Below are 21851 nucleotides of genomic sequence, written 5' to 3'. Positions count from 1 at the left end.
AATTGTTTACTACCTAGGAGCTGGGAAAGTATGGTCTGCTCTATTACAATGCACTGTTCATGATTCTTCCTACCCTGGCCATTGCATATTTCACAGGAGATGCACAAAAGGTAGGACTTCGTAATTATGGGTTATTTATTTACTGTTTATGATCAAAAGTTAGACTTTTGGGTTGTTGGAAAGAGATGTGCTTATTAAGTGACCACAAACTGCGAATTTACTCTTTAGATTCTTAGACTGCTGATGTCATGCTAACCTGCCTTCTTGGCATAAACATTTTAAATATTAAAATGGCTCAGAATAGGTCTCTGTGCCAGGACAGAGAAAAGTTTATCTTAAAAACACTGTTGATTGATTGATTTTGTACATGTATACTGTGTTGTGATCGTATACACCTTCCCCTTATCCTCAATTATCCCCTCCCACTCCTGCCTAACCCCTTCTTTCAAACAAGATCCCCTCCTGCTGTGTGTGTGTGTGTGTGTGTGTGTGTGTGTGTGTGTGTGTGTGTGTGTGTGTGTGTTCATGTTCCACTGAGAATAATTAGGTGTGCTTGCAGGAGTATGGGTCAGGGGTTATTTATTGGGCAATTACCTGTGGCTACACTTCTACACTGCTGCCCTCCTTCTGTAGCTGTTAACTGCCAGTGGGTACTCAGGAAGAAGAGGTGAGACCTTTTGAACTCCTCCCTCATCCAGGATGGGTTGTTGAAGGGCCGGTATATATGTGCAGATGTGTGTGTGTGACCACAGCTGCTGTGTGTTGAGCATCACAATGGCAGTGTGTCCAGAAGTGCTTCAGAGCACTCCTCCCCACCCCCTGGCTCTTAGAATGTATCCAGCTCTCTTTCATGTATTCCCTGAGGCTTGGACAGAGGAATTTTCACATTTTTATTAATCTGTAAAAGAGGAATGGAAGCAAACTATCCCTGAAAAATAAAAAATTCTGAAGTATTGAAACTCTTGGAGACTCTGGAGTTCTGTTTCTTTGACAGGCATTTTCTTTGCTTAAATCCCACCATGGCTCCCCATCACCATTAGGAGGGGGTCAGCATTGCATGGTGCCTTGACCAAATCAATAGCAATTTATATAGTAGTCTACCAATTTGATGCAAAAATTTACTTAAATCCAGAATAGAATAGCAAAATCAATCCTAGAGAATTTTTCTGTAGAATATGCCCATATTTATAGAACAACTGGCATTATATTGTTAGAAAGCACACAGTTTTGCAAACCAGACAGAAATGCAAAATTCTGCCAGGGATATCTGCCCCAAGGCTCTGCCTCTCGAACCTGAACTTCAGAATAAATATGTTGGTTGTGCTTTCTTAGGGCAGCAGACCATGTATTAATGAGAACTTGAACAGAAGCTTTTGAAATTAAACTACTCAAAAATTCTTGAAGCTGAGACAGAATTTTGGCAACGTATGAAGCTTTTTGTTTTGCTCTTTTTTTCAAGACTAACCTTTTTTTAAAAAGATTTTATTTATTATCTGTACTATGTTCTGCCTGCATGTATGCCTGCACACCAGAAGAGGGCACCAGATCTCATTATGGTTGTGAACCTCCATGTTGTTGCTGGGAATTGAACTCAGGACCTCTGGAAGAGCATCCAGCCAGTGCTCTTAACCTCTGAGCCATCTCTCTAGCCCCAAGACTAATCTTTTAAAGAGCTATCTCAAGTCATTCTAAATATAAGAATAGATGTTTTAATGAACTATGGCCTGACTACTAGCAAGCCTAAACATGGCCTCAAAGTAGAAATTACTATTGCTTTGACTAATGATGTTAAATAATTATTCTGTGACTTTGAAGAAAATGGCATGAAAAACTAACATTTCCTGAATCTTTATTGTGTACTGGTCACTTACATGAAATATAATCTAGCTTTCTTAATAGCTGTAGGAAGCTTAAGTTATCCCTATTTTGTTAATGTGGGAAGAGGTTCAGGACATTAAAAATTTTGCCTAAGGTCATGCTGTTGGGAGATAAGACTCCTTCTGAAGCCCATGGTCTATAGAGATCTGCCCCTTCTAGTAGACTCTGGCTGAAGCAGCTTTTACTTGAGATTTAGAACAAAGGTGTAATAGTTAATAACCTGTCCCTCAGGACAGCACAGATGGCTCCAAGTCTCAAGGCCAATGTGTACTTGAGACAGCTGTAAGTATTAACATGTTTGTGTATACTAAGAACTTAACGAAGATGCAATTTCCATCAGGTGTTGACAAGTATTTTGTAGCTACTTGGAACTATTAGCCAAAGGAGGTATGTTTTCATTCCAAAATGATGACAGTTTGTATAGAAGTTATAATATAATTTGTGCATATTTCAAAGTTCAGTAGCACTTTAATCTCAGGATTCAGGAGGCAGAGGCAGGTAAATCTCTGAGTTCAAGGCCAGCCTGGTCTGTAGAGCCAGTTCCAGGGCAGCCAGGAATCCTGTCTCAAAAACAAGGGGGAAAAATAACCAGAAAGAAAGAAACCCAAATAGATCAAAATTCAGTAGCTCACATGTAGTTTGAATATTCCAGTATGGCTAAGCATGTTTATTCATAGTGTGAAAAGTTAATTTACCACATACAATAGGACTAGATTTGTTTTCCTCTTCTCTTATGTCTTTAGTCAGGACAGTACATTTGTGTTTTCTTTTTACTGTTTTATTTTTCTAATGACACTGTCAGATACAGGTCAAGAGAATATATTTTAGAACACTGATTTTGATGAGTATCAGTTCACCTAAAGATTTTCAAATTGGGATGATAAGGGTGAGTATAGAAGTGGAACTCACTGCTTTGTAGTCATATCCCGTTGTGTTTTGCATTTCACATGTTTAGTTTCACTTTTGCTATTAATTAATACAGGTCTTATTAAACGTTTATTTGGGTAAAAATAGATACTGGCCATGCTGTTTTCTGTAACACCCTCTGCTTCTTGCCCTTCTTGTTGTCAATATTGTCATATAGGGAAGTGTTACCTGTTTCACTGTGTTGGACTCGGGTAACAAGAGAAAAGAGGATGAACTCATTGATATTCTTCCCTTGGAGGAGCATGTAGTCTTTCTGGGGAGCAGACCCACTAACATCAGAACTATACACTGGTGTAGGTTCTCAGGGAGAATTGTTTGGGGAAATCTTGTGTCTTTTTATTGGGGTTAAGATAGATTTTTTTCCATGTATATTTAGTTTATTTCATGTAAATGAAATAAGAACATGTATGATGTAAGTAATGGTGTTGTGGTGTGAATTAGATTTGAAGCTTAGGATGTGATCTTAACTTTGTGTTCTTAAATTCCCATGTATCTTTCAGACAAGTCACTATTCCATTTTATTTCAGAGCATCTTTCCTGTGTTAAGAGAGTTTTGTGTTAATATCTCTTAAAGATGTGTAAGAAAGCTAGCTTAACGTTTACCACACAGGCGAGGTATCTGATGTGAATATGAGGTGGTGTAGGATCTAGTACTCAAGTGCATGCCTGTCAGAAGGTCTCATCTGTGTTCAGGTCAGGGGAAATTGGTGTGAGCTGAAACAGCAGTGCTCCGGTAAAGCTAGTTCCTAGTTCCTAGCCTTCCTCCCTCAGCAGCTACCTCCCCTTCTCATCTCATCTGTAGGCCTGGATGACCTAGACTTTGGTGGGAACATCAGGCTGCCCTTGAACTGAGAGCCGTTCTCTTGCCTCTACCTCCTAGTACTGGGGTTGTGGTTGTGTAACACCATACCTGGCTGGTTCTTGGTTTTCTTGCCCACCATATACAACAAGAAATGCTAACCTGTTTGGAGGCTTGTTTTAGAGACATGACTCAGAGCAGTGACTTAGAACAGTGATTGTTAGGTGGAGCCAAGATGACCTAAGGCATCCTTAGGACCCAAAGCATATTACAGGACATTGACTGTCACACTGTCAATCATACTTGTCCGAAGGCTTGTTTCAAGGGGTCCATGATAAAGTCTAGGATATGTAGCAGATTTCAGGTGTTTAGTAAGTTGGGCTCATTGTCAGTTTGTGTCTTTTGTGGGCATACTTTCCATGTGTGTATGTGTTTGTAGGGGGGTAGTGGTGGTGAATAAATGTGTATATATGTGTCTACTTTCTATAGAATTGATGCTTCATGTGTATGACACTTTATCTTTAAGGCTGTTGGCAAATAAACAGTTTGAGCCTTCTGGCTGGAAGTCATACTTTACCTGTAGGGTATGATGTGTTGTACCTGACAAGATGCTTCATAAATAATTTTCCTTGATCCTTGTTAAATACTCTGAGGAGGGTTGTTACCCGGTTTACAGAAGTTAGGGGGGTTCTCAAGCATGTACAGTGATAGTATTTAGATTAGAACCTCTCTGATGCCTGCAGAGAGCCCTGGCTTATGTGCCTGGCTGCATGTGTCTCTCACAGCTATCTGCTGTACTGCTGTATTTCTGGCCGGTTTGGGACTTCCACGTAGGACCTTCTTCCAGGACAGTGCAGGAAGCACCTCAGTGCCGCTGAAAGAGGGAGACCAGAGCAGAGTCTGCACCGTGTCTAGGCCCTTATTTGCTCACAGCCATAGCATTGTTGTTCTTTGATGACTAAGTGCTTACGTGCCGGTTGCTGTTGTGAAAAGAAAGACCACGTACCTGCTGAAATGGAGCGTTGATTCCAGTGGGTGAGACAGATTGTACAGGAATCATGTAGTAAGAGCTGTGAAGAGAAATCAGTCGAAGAGGGAATGATGAGAAAGTGCTATTTTGAAAATGATGGTTAGGGGGAAAAAAAAATCTCACCTGAGCAGACTCTGAAATAAATGGACTGAGAAATAGTTTATATGTCTCTGGAGAGTAACCTGGGCACAAGCAAAAGCAGATTCTGAGCCTTGAGGAGCTTAGCACTGTCTGAGTTAGTAAAAACCAGGAAAGGTAAGGTGGGCCCTTACTGAGGTGGAGGAGGGACTGGAAGGTTCGGTCCAGGTAGAACTCACAGTGAGCCCAGGATGGCTGCAGGAGCAGATCCAAGGCTAGAAGATGGACGGCTGAGAAGCCAGAGACCTGGGGAAGCTCTGCTTTTCCTGAACACAGAAACTAGTGCTGAAGAGGACCCGGGTCTCTGTTCTAAGACCAGTGCTCTTGCTCACCCCACCGTCCTCCTTCCTGCTCAGTCTAACTTAGGCTTCGATCTAGACACAGGCATTTGGAGTTTCTTCTGCAGGCAGGAAGAAGTCGAGAAGAGTTTGACTGTAATTAGAAAAATGCAGAAGACTGACAGCCTCCGGTCCCACTGTTGATCATTGCCTGCCTGTGTATAAGTCCTCTCCATGCTCTCACTCTGCTTTGTCACGTGGGAATGAGTCACTAGATAGGACCCTGCTGAGCAAAAGGTATGCTGGTCGGGACACTAGGCTCTGTTCACACAGCTGGTGTGAGCCCAGCGCCTGAGACAGGGCTGATAAACTGCTCTCACCACTAGACCCCAGAGCCACATGGTGCAGGGATGTTCACATTTTCTTGGGCTATCTAAATAAAGAAACTCTGGAAAAATAGAAACCAATAAAGTAACCCAAACCTCTTTTTTAATGCATGTGTGTAGGAACAGGGTAAGTATATTTTTTTCTATTGTGGAACCATGCAAAAGTACTTAAAAACTATACTTTATAAACTGGACCATAAGAAAAAGAAAGTATTCTGCAATGCATCTTAAATTTAAAAATAACTAGGGCAGGTGGGACAAACCAAATTGTTCTCATTACTCAATGATAAGGCCAGAAAGCAAACTGACACCAAGTCCAATCAGGCAGGGAGACTTACTTTTTTCACTAGCAGTCTAGGGAGAGGGCTCTGAAAGGTCAGTCCCCAGAAAGGCAGGAGTGGACACAGCTGGTGATGCTGTGGGCATTGAATTTAAGTAACATTTGGAGGCTCAGACACCCTAAAGTTTTGTATTAATTACAAGACAAGATCCAACTGAAAACTCATCCCAGGGAGCACATAGTACAAGGGTTGAAATCAGACTCCTATGTGTGTGGCTCTGTTCCTCCCCTCCCTTCTCCTTTCTCCTTATTTGCAAAATCTTGGGATTGCTAGAAAGGAAAGGACCAATATACTTAGCACTTAGTTTTGGAAAAGATGCATCTTACAAAATACTCTGAAGAAACAAAACAACTACAACTAAAACCAACACATATCGAGACTTGGTTTGCACCTGTAATCTCAGAATTTGGGAGGCTGAGGCAGGAGGATGGGCCTGAATTTGAGGCCTGCAGTGTGAGACTGTCTCAAAATCGGCCAGCCAACCAACGGCTAGCCATTGTGGAAGCAGGAGGATCACGAGTTCAAGACCATCCTTGGCCACATACTGAATATGAGACTAGCCTGGACTATATGAGACCCTGTGTGCTATATAGAAATCGTCTTCCTGTTATTTAAAAAAAAAAAATCTAATAACATAGGTGAAAATAGAATGGGTATCATTTGACTAGTGATTTTCTAGAGCGTTTATATCCTGAGCTGCCGCCACCAAAAGGAACGCAGCAGCACAAAGCCAGCATTGAAAGTGGCCAGGGTTGGGCTTGGCTTCCTGGCAGCATACTCGGCTGGGTGTTCTCAGGTACCTGTGGAAAAACAGACCCTGCTGTGGACCTCACAAGGCCGCGGCTGGAGCCCTGGCATCGTATGGCGTCTTCATTATGTTGCTGCTTGAGTGGCCTGGCTCAGAGGAGTTCAAGGAAGAGTTGCTGTTCAGGTCTAAGTAATTACTAACCATTACTTCATTACTAAGTAATGAAGCCTTTCAGGCTCCCCAGTTAGCCTGTTTGAGTTACTGAGTTTCTTTAGGATCTCTCTGTGGACCACACAGGTTGATTTCTTTTTGAGACCCTGTGGTATTTCCTCCTCAGAGAGACAGATCTCTTATTTCTAGGCTTTGGTGTTCTCCTTGTAAAACAAGTGTGTTGGATCAGGAATTTTTTACATACGTAGGGATGGTTCTTTCTCAGCTTGCGTGTTCCTTAGCTGTTCTTGTCTTTGAGGTGGTGCCTTCTAAACTCGGAGCAGTGACTCAGTAGGTCAGGTGGGACATGCTTTGCTACCACACGTATGTGTATAGATAGGTATTAGAGCCCCGAGGGCAGAGAGGAAGTCGTGAACCAGTCTGGGCTCTAATTTCCCATGTAAGCCAGGAGCAGGAGCAGAGGGAGAGAGGTTGTGGCAGATGGAGTGTGCTGTGGAGTAGGTGGGTAGCCCAGGGCACTGCCCTCGGCCTAACTTTCCTGAGGTCAGGAGAGAACTGTGGAGATCGTTTGTACTGCCATCATCTTCTGTCTTGGTGAGGAATTCCCTGGCAGTTTACTTCTGGGTTAGGATTCGAGCTGTCTTCTCAGTAGTTTTCCAAGTGCAATGGTATCATTCCCACAGTTCTTGCTTAAATTTATAATGCTTATTTATATGGTTTATTTATTGTGTGACAGTTTCATAATGTATACAATGTATGTTGATCATTTCTATCCCCTACTCCCCCCTCACTCTCCATGGACACTCCTTAGCATGTCCCCTTTCCACTGCCATGTCCCCCCTCTTCCCCTCTCTCTGTCTTTTAAATTCGTGCTGCCTGCCAGAATAATGACTGTTCCTGTTGCCTTGACCTTGTGCAGGAAATCATATTGCAGCGAGTTCATGAGTGCAGCCTTCATAGACACTCCCCTCCCCTTTTTAAACTGGTTTAATTAACCTAAGCAACTAGAGAACAAAGATTTTCAAATATTTTTATTTAACCAGAAATCTTATTCTAACCAAGTATACCTGATTTCCAGAAGCAGCTGGTTTGTTTGCCCTTTGCCTTTTGATTAGCGTGTGATATTCCTGGTCTCTGTGTTCTGAACCCTTTGCCTTTTGATTAGTGTGTATATTCCTGGTCTCTGTGTTCTGAACCAGAGGCCATACACTGTATACCACCAGCACCCGCAGAACTAGGAACTTCCTCCAGGACAGAAGGAAACTTAAGGAAGCAGCTTGTGTCATCTGTGATCACAGCCACCACTAAGCAGATTGGAGACTGCAGGCCTTTGACTCAGTTCCCAGTCTGTTCTGTGCCACACACACAGCTTGACCCGGCTGGCCACCCTCTCCAGAATGCTCTTTACAGGAGTTTTCTCTAGAGGCTGAAGTTTTGTTTTGTTTAAAACACCCCGGAATCGACCAAGTCCATACCCACTGTGCCTTCTGTCTTTCCTCTTTTAGGAATTACAAAGGTTTGCATACCAGCCGACCCCTGAGAGAGAACAGTAAGAGAGTAACATCTCTGACTACATTCTGGAAATATTTCCTTCTCTCAGTAGGTCCTCTCAAAAGGCAGCTGGAGTGGACTTTTTTCTACCTCTCTAATACAGTTGAGGCCCACTGAAGTCACATGACTCTTTCATGGCCTCACAGAAAGATAATTGCCGAGTAAGAAATAGAGTTCCTGCTGTTTTGGTGGGTGGTGGTACTGGGGATTGAACCTGTGGTCTCACAGTTGCTAGGCATGTGTTCTGCATTGAGGTACACTCCAGCCTAAACTAGTTTTAACTTGTAAGAGTTGCCATATAGAGGGAGAAAGGAGAAAAAAGGGGGTATGGTGTTTTCCTGATAGTGTATGTTAATACAGTGGGGGAGAGTCACTCAACAAGTGGTCTGAGAAATTTCACCCTAGGGGACTTCCATTTAGGTCAAGACTAAACAAAAAAGGAAAAGAATTTCAGAATGTGGATGGAGCAGACTTAGTGTTTGTTCCATCCTGTCTGGAGAATATCTGTTGTAGTAGTGCTTTTAGTTCTGAATGAGTGAAGTTATAAAGTATAGCAACAGAAGTAAAAGGACAAATAGTGAGTAGCAGATAGAAGAAGCAACAGAAAGCAAAACACTGAATCAGATGCTCACAATGTCCAGCAGAAACAGTTGGCATAGCCTCATGGAGTCCCGCAGAAACTGACTCGGGAAGTTGAGGCAGACAGCTGGAGTCCTCATTGAGCTTTTCTCCTGGGATGTGTTACTGACTAGGGTCTTGATTGGATTCATTTTCTCTGCCAGTTAAAGAATTAAAAGGCAGGAAAAACTCAAGTGCAGCAAGTATCAGCAACAGGAGAAATCTCAGACTCTGCAGTCAGCATCAGTGGGTGAAGAAAGGTTTTTCTTAGGGGTGAGGAGAAACACAGCAAAGCTCTCAAAGAGAAAGGCCCTCTACACAACAGAGAGAGGACTCAGGACTCGGAAATCTTTCTTGAGATTGGAGTTTTTAAGGATCTCTGAGCTATCTTTTTTCCTTAGTTTGGTCAGTTTGAACAAAGACAGAGTGGCTGATAGGCCCACAACTTTGGCAGAAACATGGCCTGATCCAGACTTGAATGGTTCAGCAGTCCATCACCAGAGGGCCACACTGGCAGGAAAAAAACCACATGGGGCTTTGTTTTATGGTGCCGGTCAGCTATCTTGGAGAGGAAGAAGCTGCCATCTTGGAAGGTCACCATCTTTATTACCTAGTTATGGCCCTCTCCCCATGGTCTTCATGTCAGGGACTCCAACAGGTGAGCTTCCAGTCAGAGCACTTTTTCCATGGATGAGCTTCCTATTTCCATTGCAGACATCTTGATAGCATAAACAGTATTGACCTCTGTGGGAAATGGTTCACCTACTAGCTGTGTGCAAGGACATAATAGTGTTTTTACTCTCTAGCTGTTGCGTTGTTCTCCCCTCCCCAAATTACAGAGTCAGAGGCCACCCTGTCTCTGGACAAGAAGCCCGAGACTCACTTGAAGCAAGCATGCTAGAGAGTGGTTCTCATCCTTCCCAATGCTGGAACCCTTTAATACAGTTCTTCATGGTGTGGTGACCCCCACCCATAAAATTATTGTCATTGCTATTTCAAAACTGTAATTTTGATACTGTTATGAATGGTAATGTAAACCTCTGTTTTCTGATGGTCTTAGGCGACCCCTGTGGAAGGATCATTCGACCCCCAAAGGGGTCGCAGCCCACAGGTTGAGAACTGCTGTGCTGGAGTCTGTACTAGGAGAGCCCCGCAGGCTTTCAGAGTCTGCACTTAACAAGCGGACCCAGCACGTGACAGTTTAGCAGTATAACCTTCATTACAGTTGTGAATTTCTGAAGAGAACTCAGAGAGATAACATCTGTTAACAGCAGGCATCTGTATGATTTTGTGGCTGGTGACACTTCTCAAAGGATGGATGTAGTTTACCAGGTTAGATGATTGTTGGTGCAGAAACAAGCTCTCACCTTAAAGCCAATAAAAGGTCCTTTATTCTAGAGCCAAATATTGGTGACTGTGTCCCAGAAACACATATTTATGTTACCCCAAGTACAGTGTTCCTTGTGGAAGCAGTGTCATGAAGTTTTATGGTTTTACAGGACAAAGGAAAGCCATAAATCAAGGCAAGTTTAAGATATATTGGTGGGTACATCAGGGAGGCAGTTACATTAAGATGGGGAAGCTTGTCTATAGGCCTCACATTCTATCTGATGATACTCTTAGCTTTTGGGTTGGTGGATGCTAGTGATCTGCTACATTAATAGATTCCAAAATGTTTTTATTTAGTAGTCACATGATGTTAGTTCCTACACAGAGGTGGATAAGGAATTCCTGTTCAGGGACCTAAAGGTAGCCTGAGATAAGGTAGTTAGCCTCTGGACATGCAACATTGCAACCTCTCTATTTCACTGCAGTTCTAATCGGTGTATCAGTCTTTGCAGACACAGCTTTTTTTCCGGGAATCCCCCTTGACTAAATTAAGCAGTGTTTACAAATTATGTTTTAAAGTTAAATAAAAAGTTAGCTGAGAGTGGTGGCACATTCCCTTTATCCCAACACTTGGGAAGCAGAGACAGGCAGATCTCTGGGAGTTCAAGACTAGCCTGGTCTACATAGAGTTCCAGGCCAGCCAAAGATGCATAATATGACCCTGTCTGGGAAAAAAAAAAAAAAAAAGTAAAAATATATGAGCTGGCTTGCTTCTCTTAAAGAATTATCTTTTGTAAACAAAAGTATAAAGTGGTTTGGAGCGGCCTTGTTCAGGTTTGCTTGAGAGAGGTGAGCTGATATGGGCCAAGCCAATGATTACATGCATTCTGGCCCAAAGCAAGCATGATCCATTTGTTGTTTTTAAAACCTGCATTTGAGGTAAGAGGATTTTAGCATCTTAGTGGTTGTGTTGGAAGCTTTGACTCTCAAACCAGCAGGACATGCAGAGTAGACCTTATGGCTTCTTCCCTTTCCAGTCTCTTACAGACCCTGGTTTTCTTTCTTGCTCAGTGTAGATGGGATGACTAGGCTATAGGGCAGGACACACACCTCCTTGAAGGATAATTGTGTGCTTGACATTTCTGAGTTTGGAGGCCTACGTGTTGTAGGGACTGGTTGGGTCATATTTATCCTGCAGCTGTGTTTTCAAGTGGCTGCTGCTTGAGTAGTTACAGCCAAAGATCTATTCCTGTGCTAAAGCCAGAATGCAGCAGGCTGACTAACTTTCTCCAGCAGCAAGCCAAGTACTTGGGGAAGGGGGCAGGGATCCCATGAGAATTGTTTGTGTCCTTTTGAATATTCATTACTGGAATAAATTCTAGTGTTCCATATAAAGAGAGCCTTAAGGCTTAGAGTATACAAGCCCAGGCCTATATATTAGCTCGCTGACCTGCTGTTAGTGTTGTCTTCTGGGGATAATAAGACTGTGACTCTCCATCTTACACCATTATTGTGGGAGCCAAATAGTGTGATTTGTGCAGAAGGCCCCCCCCCAATATCAGGCAGTACTTTGACTGTTTTGGTTTACTCTCACCAATGGCAAACATGATAAAATAAAAATAAAGCATCCTTAGCATAGTTTCCCAAGGTGTCAGAATTGCACACCCACATTTAGAATTAAAAAGAGAAGGAACTCAGGGACATGATGCCGATTATTTTTCACTCACAGGTGGCTCATAGGCTCATGTGTGTGACTTACGTATAATTAAGGATATTTACCAAGAATGAACCTAAAAACATATAGAACTCAGTCTTTGGAAGACAAGATTTTAGAGGGGCCAGAGAGATGGCTTAGAGGGTAAAGGTACTTACCATCAAGCTTGATGACTTGAGTTCAGTCTTTGGAACCCACATAGTGGAAATAGGGAACCAACTTTCCTAAATTTTCCTCTGACCTCCAACACATGGCATGTGCATTCTCCTCCCCCAAAATAAGTAAGTGTAATTTTTGGAAGAGCTGGGGAGATGGCTCAGTGGATAAGAGTTCTTGTTCTGCAAGCATGAGAACCTGAGTTTGGATCCCCACCATCCAAATTTAAAAAAATAAATAAATAAAACAAAAAAAACAGGCAAAGCTATAAATACTATAACCCCAACATTAGAGGGTGGAGACGGGTAGAACTCACTGGCTGGGCATCCTAGCCAAAATGGAGCTTCCATGGTTCAGTGAGAGATGCTGCTTCAAAGCAACAAGGTGGAGAGTGGGAGTGTAGCCTCTGAGGTCTTGCTCTGGCCTCTGCATGGCCACATGTACATATGCAGGCTTGTGCAGCTATACACTTGGGTATGTATGTCTCACACACACAGAGCAAAATATTTGGGCAGATGTTTCATAAAAGAAGAAATACTAATATTAAGTAAGCACATTTAAAAAATACCCACTTGTTAGTCAATAGAGAAATACAAATTAAGATTACAGGAGACCACTTACTGCTTGTTAGATTGGCCCCGTTCTAAGTGGATCAGAATGCAGAGCAATGAGAATCCCAATCAGTGCTAGTGAGAACCTAAACTTGTATAGCTAATTTGGAAAACAATTTGGCAGTTTCTTACAAAGTAAAGATAAACTCACTAAAAGACCCATCAATTGTACGGTCCAGGTTTTATATAAGATAAATGAAAGTGTGGCTACAGATGTTGCTCAGAGGTTCATTATTGGAGGTTTATTTTTAAGAATAAATTATGTGGGAGCAGTGCAAATGGAAGTCCATTGAGTAGTGGTTCAGCAAACTGTGTTATATTCTCTGGGTTTCCACACTGTTATTGCTGATGGTACAAGTGAGTGCATGACCTGGATGAATCAGTGTTCTGCCAGAGCAAGGAGGAAGACTCAGAAGAGTTTGTACTATGTACTTGTTCTACCTGAAGTTATTGGACAGCAAAACTGTCCTTGTGGTACTGAACTGCAGCCAGAAGATAGCATTGGATCCCTGGGGACTGGAGTTACAGATGCTTGTGAGCTGCCTTGTGGGTGCTGGGAATCAGCGCCAGCATGAGATTATTGGGGAAATTCCCATTTCTTTGGGACCCATTCTTTCATAGTCCTTGACAGTCAGGTTGAGAGACACATGTGTGTCTTTAGAGTGTCTTTATTTCTGCCAGGCCTGTTATACTAGCAGAAGTACTTTAGAGGTCTCTGGGACTCTAATAAGGGAGATATTTGATTGTGATGAGCAGGGGACATTATTTGGGTTGAGTATAGTATTGTCCTTATCTTGCCTGTAATAATGATTATGTACTTTATATTTGTTGATTATTGTTTTTATTATTATTACTTCAAATTGGTGTTTTTTACTTTTATATGGTATACCTCAAAAAGAAAAAATCATGAGCAAGTGAATAACTGCTGTGCTAGGTAAAAAGTGGGTCTTCCCGTGGTAGGTCACAGTCTGTGGACATGTTGGAGGAAGACAGTTGAGAGATAAGAGCCACAGAGGGAAGTACTGAGACCCCACTGTAGTACTTCATCACTGGCTGCCCATGAAGGAGCCTTGAGTTTAGCTTGATGAGTGAACAGAAGTCAGTGTGGACAGGGAGGGCATTCCAGGCCCAGGCTCATGGAGGTGAAACTTCATCTTGTGTTTTGTGAACAGGGAGAGCCTGGTATTGTGGGCTTTAGTTGGATGCAGGTTGGCACAGAGATAGAAGGTGAAATGTTCCTTACATTTGCCTATCCCTCCTCTGATGGAAGATGATCCTGCCTTCCTTTTTGGATTCTTTATGTTTTGTCTAAAAACAAACAAGCACTAAAAACAACAGAATAACAGCTTCCAAGGAGGAGAAACTGACTAAGTGGCTTCTGCCACACAGGTAACTTAAGGACACACTTGAGCTTCTGTGCACTAAAGGACAATCAGGAAAGTCTTTGACTGACAGCCACCTGCAAAAATGACGCAATTAGGCAGGTGTGACTTGGATCTTTAAGGAAAGATCAGTTCCTTAGTACCAAGAGGGAGAAGTTCAAAGTCTCCTCTACATTTCAGTTTGGAAAGGCACAGACCTGCAGACTGGTTCAGGTATACATATCTGCAATTCTTTTTTATAATATAGTCTTTTACTTAATTCTTTGAGCATTTCATATATACATACGATTTATTTTGATTATATTCATCCCATGCTTCCCCTATTTTCTTATTTTAAATTTATTTAGTTTTATTTGTGTGTGTGTGTGTGTGTGTGTGTGTGTGTGTGTGTGTGTGTGTGTGTGTGTGTGTGCTACATGTGTGAGGTGCACATGGTGGCTGGAAGAGTGTCAGGTTCCCTGGAGGAGGTTTGGGAATTGAACTCATGTTCTCTTGAAGACCAGCAAGTGTTCTTAACCATTGAACCACCTCTTCAGTCTATCTCCCAGCTTCATATTCCTTGCCCTTTTTAAAAATACACTGACCAAGTCCAGTTTGTCTTTCCCATGTACGCATGGGTGTGGGACCATCTGCCCAGTGCCACACTGTTTAAAAATAAACGGCCTTGCCGGGCAGTGGTGGCACATGCCTTTAATCCCAGCACTCGGGAGGCAGAGCCAGGCGGATCTATGTGAGTTTGAGGTCAGCCTGGTCTACAGAGCGAGATCCAGGACAGGCACCAAAGCTACACAGGGAAACCTTGTCTTGAAAAAAACCAATTAAACAAACAAACAAATAAGTAAATAAATAAACGGCCTCTCCTTCCCCCAGTATTGAAACTCCTGAGTATCACTCTTGGTCCTTGGAGTGATGTAGCAGAGAGATGACAGATGAACAGAAGGATTCCAGTTACTGACAGCTGTTGGGAGGCCTGCTCTACAACCCAGTGTTTCCTTGTGTGTTGCAGGCTATGGAGTTTGAGGGCTGGACGGACACCCTGTTCCTTCTGCAGTTCACCCTCTCCTGTGTGATGGGGTAAGCCTTTAGACCTTCCTAGCAGATCATTTCCTAGAGAAGCAGCCTTCAGAAAGTTGTTTCTGTTCTTCTCCCTTGTTTCTGAGTGTCTTGTTCAGTTTCCTGAGTGTGTCACGTTCTGGATCCTGGTGGCTTCATATCCCCTGGGAATGTACTGAACTGATGATCCCAAGCCACACATAGATGGATGGAGAAATGAAATGTACACCTATCCACTATCCCACTGTCTGATAACAACCATTCTGTTTCCATTTGTATTGTTTCGTTTTCCTCACCATTGACATCTAACGTATGTCATTGTCCCTCACCTGTAAGAAAGCAGGCTCAGAGCTTAAGTAATTATCTAAGTTTGCATGGCTAGTGGTTGGCAGGGGTGGCATTTCAGTCTGGGGCTACTTGACTTCTGTGGAGAAGGGGAGGGGGTCTGTGCATTTCCCAGGCATGTTTCCCTTAGCTGGTCAGTTTGGTTGGAGCACGGGACCGGACATGCACACAGTGAGGCCGTGCTTCAGAAGCCTCCGTGATCTGGGCATTACAAATGCTGCTGGGTAGTTGTCGAGCAGACCTGCCACACCCTCTTAAATTATCATGTGGTTTCCTTCCATTATTGAGAATCCATCTTGCTTTCATCCTGGCTCTAGGGTCACTTTATCCTAGTGGCAAGTGCCTGGATGCTAGAGGCCTGTGAGCCTGAGCATCCTGTCTGACTTGTGTGAGTTAGCAGGAAGGATGCTCTCTATAGAATCCTCATTATTGTCAATGAGATGTTCATGGTTTTGGTAGCAGGAAAAACACCTGGTCAGAAAATGGACACGTGTTTCCCTTGAGTTCCGGTTCTAAGATCTGAAGCTATGGAGAGGCACCGAGAGCTCTCAGTTGCTCAGAGCCTGCCTGACTGGCACTGGTTGTTTCTCTTGGTGAAGGATTGTGGGAAAGTACGCTCTGGCCTGTAACAGACCCTTTTCTTCTCTGCCCTAGGTTTATCTTGATGTATGCTACAGTACTCTGCACTCAGTATAATTCTGCTCTTACTACAACAATAGTTGGCTGCATTAAGGTGAGATGAGATAACGATACTGTTTCTTTTTGGAATCCACTTTATTTTAAAATGTTCCTCTAACTTAAATATCTGGGGGCCAGTGAGATGGCCCAGTCGGTAAAGATGCTTGATGCCAAACCTGACAACTTGTGTACAGTGTCTAGAACCCACATGGTGGAAGGCAAGGATTGGCCTAGCAAGCTGTCCTCTGACCTCTGTTTACATACTGTGGGATAAGTCCTTCCCAAAATAAATACGCAAAAACTGTTTAAATTTTTTTAAATTAAAATTTGGCTATGGGGCCAACAAGATGGCTCAGCAGGTAATATCACTTGCTGTCTAAGCCTGGTGACCTGAGTTTGAGTCTTAGAATTCATGTCAAAATGGAAAGAGAGAACTGACTCCACAGACTTGTCGTCTAACTGTGTGTGTGTGCCCCTCTCCTATCATACACACAACAATACTAATCAAATAAAATTTAAAGACTCCGTCAGTAACCTTAAGTCTCACAGCTTTATTCCTGTGCGCCAGCTTTACTGGCTTGGCACCCTGTGGTGGTCATTTCTAAACTAGTTTATAAGAACTTAGGAAGGGCATGGCCTCTGCTTAAAGGACTGTGAGAAAAGCCAGAGCCATTAGTTACTGTGGAAGAAGAAAGAGAAGTCGACTGCTTCCTGACACAGTGATAGCCCCGTCCCTTCAGCCCCCAGTGAGAGTGGTTGTGCTCCAAGCGCTGCCTTTCTTTGTGAGGTGAAGCCTGCCAGAAGCTGATCAAGGGGAGTTTCCTGTCTGAGCCAACCCTCTCTTGGCCTGACATATCCCATGATGCCTTTCCTCCTGTTCCATTTTACTTGAGGAAGAATCATTTGTCTTCAGGCAGAAAAGTCAAGTGTACTTGAGCATTGAGTGAATGCTCATCGAAATCTGGGGCCTTTTATCAGACTTGGTGATTCTAGTTCTTCAGGTTTAGGAATGCTCCCCATGCTCAGATTCCTCAGCAATCAGCAGAGGGGGTTTGCTTTCTGAAAGCTGCTAGACCAAGAGAGGTGATTGTGACCATTTTGGAAAAGGAAGGCAGTTGCCATGTTTGTCAGTCAGCGGTGAGGGAAGGGAATGCAGAAGGAAAGTCTTGGCTATCTTTAGAGTTTTCTCTGTACCCCAGTGGAATGGGCATTGACCTTATGAGAAACTGCAGGGGTTAAAACTCCTGAACATAAGGAGCTCCCATCATGGAGTCAGAGTTTGACATGATTAGTTCTAAATGCTTCCCAAGGGGCATTTCATTATAAAGACAATTTTCAAGATTGGTTTAATACGTTTTATACCCACCCCCTTGCTGGGGATCAAACCCGGGGTCTGCACATGCCAGGGAAGTGCTGTCCCACTGAGCTGCACTCCCCAATCCTAGCCTTGAACACAGCCTGAGTTTTGTCTCACAGGCTTATCTAGGAGAGTCCATATACTAAGAATGTGGCATTCCCGGCCCATGGCAGTTTACTAGCCAGGAAGGGGAGGAGCTCAGGAAACAGGGATTGACTTACTGTGTGAAAGGAAGGGGAGAAACTGGGGAGACATCAAATGGTTGAAGCTTTAGGAAGCTGTGTTCTGCTTTTGTAGTGTGAGGATAATTAAGGGCTCAGAATATATTTGTACTTGGGAGTCAGAGAAGGGAATTTAAAACAAATTTTGCCTTTTATTTTTAATTGTTTTGAAATTAAAGTATAATTATATCATTCCCCCCTTCCTTTTCTTCTCTAGACCCCTTCCACCTTGCATCTCAAACTAAAAGACTAATGGCTTTTTTTTCCTTTGTTATTGTTTTACACACACACACACACACACACACACACACACACACACACACACACACAGCACCCTCCCCCCCACATACACACACACACACACACACACACACACACACACACACGTACACTGTCTCACACATAAATAAATAAATACAACTTCATCAGTCCTCCTAATGTTACTTATATGTGTAGGATCTCAGGGCTGACCACTTGGCATTGGATAACAAATTGGGGGATTCATCCCTGGGGAATACTATTGCCTTGAGTTCTTTGTCTGGGGCTGGGGAATGAGGTTTCCCTCCTATTGAGTGGACCTTAAGTCCAACTAGATAGCTGTTGGTTACTGCAAAGATTTGAGTGCCACTCTTGCAACCTCTGAGCTCTTGCCATGCTGGTCATTGTGGTTCATATGTGTCTCAACTGGGTAGGATTATTGTTTGCTTCCCTCCTTTGAAAGCTTGCCTATCATCTGCTGGTAATGTGGGAGGACTTTCAAATTGGATCCAGCTCTGGTCCTCCAAGTTCCATGTCCAAAGTGTATGGTGTCTTTATCAATCAGTACTATCAAGTAGAACTAATTTTAAAATGTTATGTGTGTGTGTGTGTGTGTGTGTGTGTGCATGTGCATGCACACACATATCATAGGGCACCTCTGGAGATCAGAGGACAGCTTTTGGGAAGTCAGTTCTGTCCTCCTACCATTTGGGTTCTAAGGACTGGACTTAGGTCATAAGTAAGCTGCTGAGCCTTTTCACTGGCCTACTAGCAATGATTTTAAGTATAATACTTTGAATTGACTTCTTATATTTTTGTTTTATTTTGCTTTTTGAGACAGGGTCTCTCTATGTAGTCCTGTCTCTCCTCTAGCTCCCTATATAAACCAGGATGGCTTCAAGCTCACAGAGATCCTTCTGCCTCTGCCTCTTGAGCACTGGTATTAAAGGTGTGTGCCACCATGCCTGGCCCTACTTCTTGTTTTTTTAATTTAAGATATCCAGGAAAAGTCCTCAAAAGACATTCTGTGTTGGTCAAGTCTCCATCTTCCCTTTCAGTTTTAAAAGAAGGAAAATGCTTGTAGTTAAGCCACCTTCTTTACTCTCCCCTCACAAGTCAACAGTTAGCCTAATGGGAGAAAAAAAAAATTTTGTTGGCCACACCAAGAGGCAGAGCAAGTTTGAGGATGTGTATTATTCTTTATGTAGGCCAGTGTTTTATCTTTGGGAGATACAGACTGGAGAAAGGCTCATGTTAGAGATCCCTTATTCCTGTTCTTGTTACACACAGATGGTAGGCCTGTGTTGGTACTGTGTGCTTATACATTTTGTACTTGACTCACATGGACATTTCAAAACCTCAGTTAGACTTACGTAACAATATATCACTATTTTCTTTTTAGAATATATTAATAACTTATATTGGAATGGTCTTTGGTGGAGATTATATTTTCACATGGACAAATTTTATTGGCCTAAATATCAGGTAAGTAAAAATATTGAATTAAATATAAGTACAGCGACAGATGGGGTTTAGATACTCAAATAGTGTCACAGCAGAGTATCGAGTGGTTCATTCAATTGTAAATATGTTCATTTATGAAGCAAACTTATGCAGTGCCTGCAATGTGATAAATATATTTTGATGTCTCTAGCTAACATTTTAAAGAAACAGGAAATGGCTCCATATTCAATGCGTAAGATTTAGAGTTGAACTTCCTCTCCCTTGCATCCACAAACAGCAGTTTGTTTATTGAACTTGCTCAGGTAATGCTCTCAAGAAATTCAGGGGTAAAAACCACCAGTTCTAGTACAGTTGTGAGTATCTGACCATAGGTATGCCACTACTTAAAAAAAATTATTAATCTTGTGGGGCTGGGGAGATGGCCTAGCAGGTAAGAGCACTGGCCACTCTTCTATAGGGCCCAGGTTTAATTTCTAGCGCCCACATGACAGTTCCTGCCATCTATAACTCCACTTCCTGGGGATCTGATGTCCTCTTCTGGACTCCACAGGCACCAGAAAAGCACATGGTATAAGACACAGGCAAAACATTCACACACATAAATAATAAACAGTGTTTTAAAATTGGTTTTATTTGGCAGTTTCAAACATGTGTGTAATATATTCTGATTTCTCTCTACTCATTCCCTCTGTCAACGCTCTCTCCTATCACCTCCCCCTTGTCACGGCCATTCCCTTTCCCTGACTTGGTTTTTGTTTTGTGACCCATTTAATTTAACCAGTGCCATTTCTGTGACCACTGGGTTGGAGCTATCCACAGGACCTGGTGGGTTGGCACCAGGTACACACGTGAAGGCGGTGGTTCCCGCTCCCTGAGTCTGTCAGTAGCAAATAGCTCCATGGTGAAGGCTGGGGCCCTGCACTTGATCCCTGCTTCACTGTGGATGGGCCATTCTCGTCCAGAGCTAGTGCAGGCACCCATCGCTGTGTGTGAGTTCATGGTTGCTGTGACCGCGTCTTACCCAGGAGAGATGACACTGCACAGCCTCTGTACCTCCAGCTCTTCCCTTCTCTCCTCCCTTTCTTCTGCAGTGTCCCTGAGCCTCTGAGAGAGCAATATAATAATAATAATAATAATAATAATAATAATAATAATAATAACCTTGCTAAGAGCTCAGCATCATCAGTCACTCTCATCATGAGTCTCTACCTCACTATTGTTCACTGGAAAGAGACTTCTCAGATTAAGGCATGTTTATCTATGAGTATCAACGTAAGTATTTAGAAGGCAGCTTGATGCTGTGCTCATTTGTTAAACAGTAGTAGTCAGTATTCCCCATCCCCTATGACTTTCCTTGCCATGGGTTTTTGACCAGGCTTACAATATAACCTGGATTTTCTCCTGTGGAGTGGGTCTCAATCCAACCAGAGGGCAGCTAGTTACCCTGTTACAACAGTGGTGCCACTATGCACAAGTGGGCACATCTCTCTTGGCTGGTTGGCCTAGTAGATTGTAAGAGTTGTGGCTGGATAAGAAACCTGAGGCCTTTTCTCCCCCAGTGGCCTTGCGCATAGTCCCTCCTAGGACTATGGAAGCTGCCTAGCAGAGAGGACTCTCCCTGCTCAGTTCCTGCTAGATTTGTGTGTATCTTATATCTAGGGTACCTGATGTCTTCAGCAATAGGATCTTATTGTTCAGTTCTGGTGGGCAACTGAAAGGGATGGCAAGGGCGTCTGTATTTGGGGGGGAGGGCTCTGGAGTCTCCCTGTCCAACTGTTTTAGGAAGGCATCCCCTCCCTGGCACCAGGGTTTTTGTAATAACTCTTGGCTTCTGGGACAGCTTTCTCCAACCATGCAGAAAATCTCCCTTTACACTCTCTCTCTTTTAGTAAGTACATTTTTAAATTTGTCTACAAGGTAGTAAGTTTCCATATAGCCTTTTCATATACCTTCATTTTGGTTCTTCCCAGCCCTCCCTGTTTAGACTTCTCCATAGCCAGTACTCCCACTCTCTGCTTTCACATCACCTGTTTTCCAACCCCCCATCAAGGCTCCTCCCTCCCAATGGCCCCTTTCTACAGATACTCCAAGTTGAACACAAAAAATTAGAGATTCGAAGCTAGAATCCACATGTGAAAAAGAATCTGTAGAATTTGGTTTTCTGTGCCTGGTTGCATCATTTCATATGTTTTTCTCATTTCCATCCATTTAACTGCACATTCATAACATTCGTCTTTACAGCCGAATAAAACTCCATTGTGTATCTGTATCACATTTCCATTATTCATTCACCAGCTGATAGACACTAGAGCTGATTGCAGGCCCTAGCCATTGTGGATAGAGCAGCAGTGAACATGGATGAGCAAGTATCTCTGTAGTAGAGTCCTTCCAGTTTCTGCCCAGGAAGTCATATGTTGG

At 43.0% G+C, this 21851-nt stretch overlaps 1 protein-coding gene across 1 annotated transcript in view; it reads left to right on the top strand.

Annotated features, from left to right (window-relative positions):
* The window catches only part of Slc35d1 (solute carrier family 35 member D1), a 45970-nt gene that overhangs the window by 10459 nt on the left and 13660 nt on the right, over window positions 1–21851 (top strand). The window contains exons 8-11 of the mRNA XM_006987189.4: window positions 18–110; window positions 15064–15131; window positions 16110–16188; window positions 19372–19454. Of these exons, the coding sequence (XP_006987251.3) occupies window positions 18–110; window positions 15064–15131; window positions 16110–16188; window positions 19372–19454 (323 nt within the window). The remainder of the gene's footprint in view (window positions 1–17; window positions 111–15063; window positions 15132–16109; window positions 16189–19371; window positions 19455–21851) is intronic.

This window comes from Peromyscus maniculatus, chromosome 2, assembly GCF_049852395.1.
Source record: "Peromyscus maniculatus bairdii isolate BWxNUB_F1_BW_parent chromosome 2, HU_Pman_BW_mat_3.1, whole genome shotgun sequence".
NCBI classification, from domain to species: Eukaryota; Metazoa; Chordata; class Mammalia; order Rodentia; family Cricetidae; genus Peromyscus; species Peromyscus maniculatus.
Note: the sequence above shows the minus strand (reverse complement) of the source record. Positions and strands in the feature narration are given on the sequence as shown.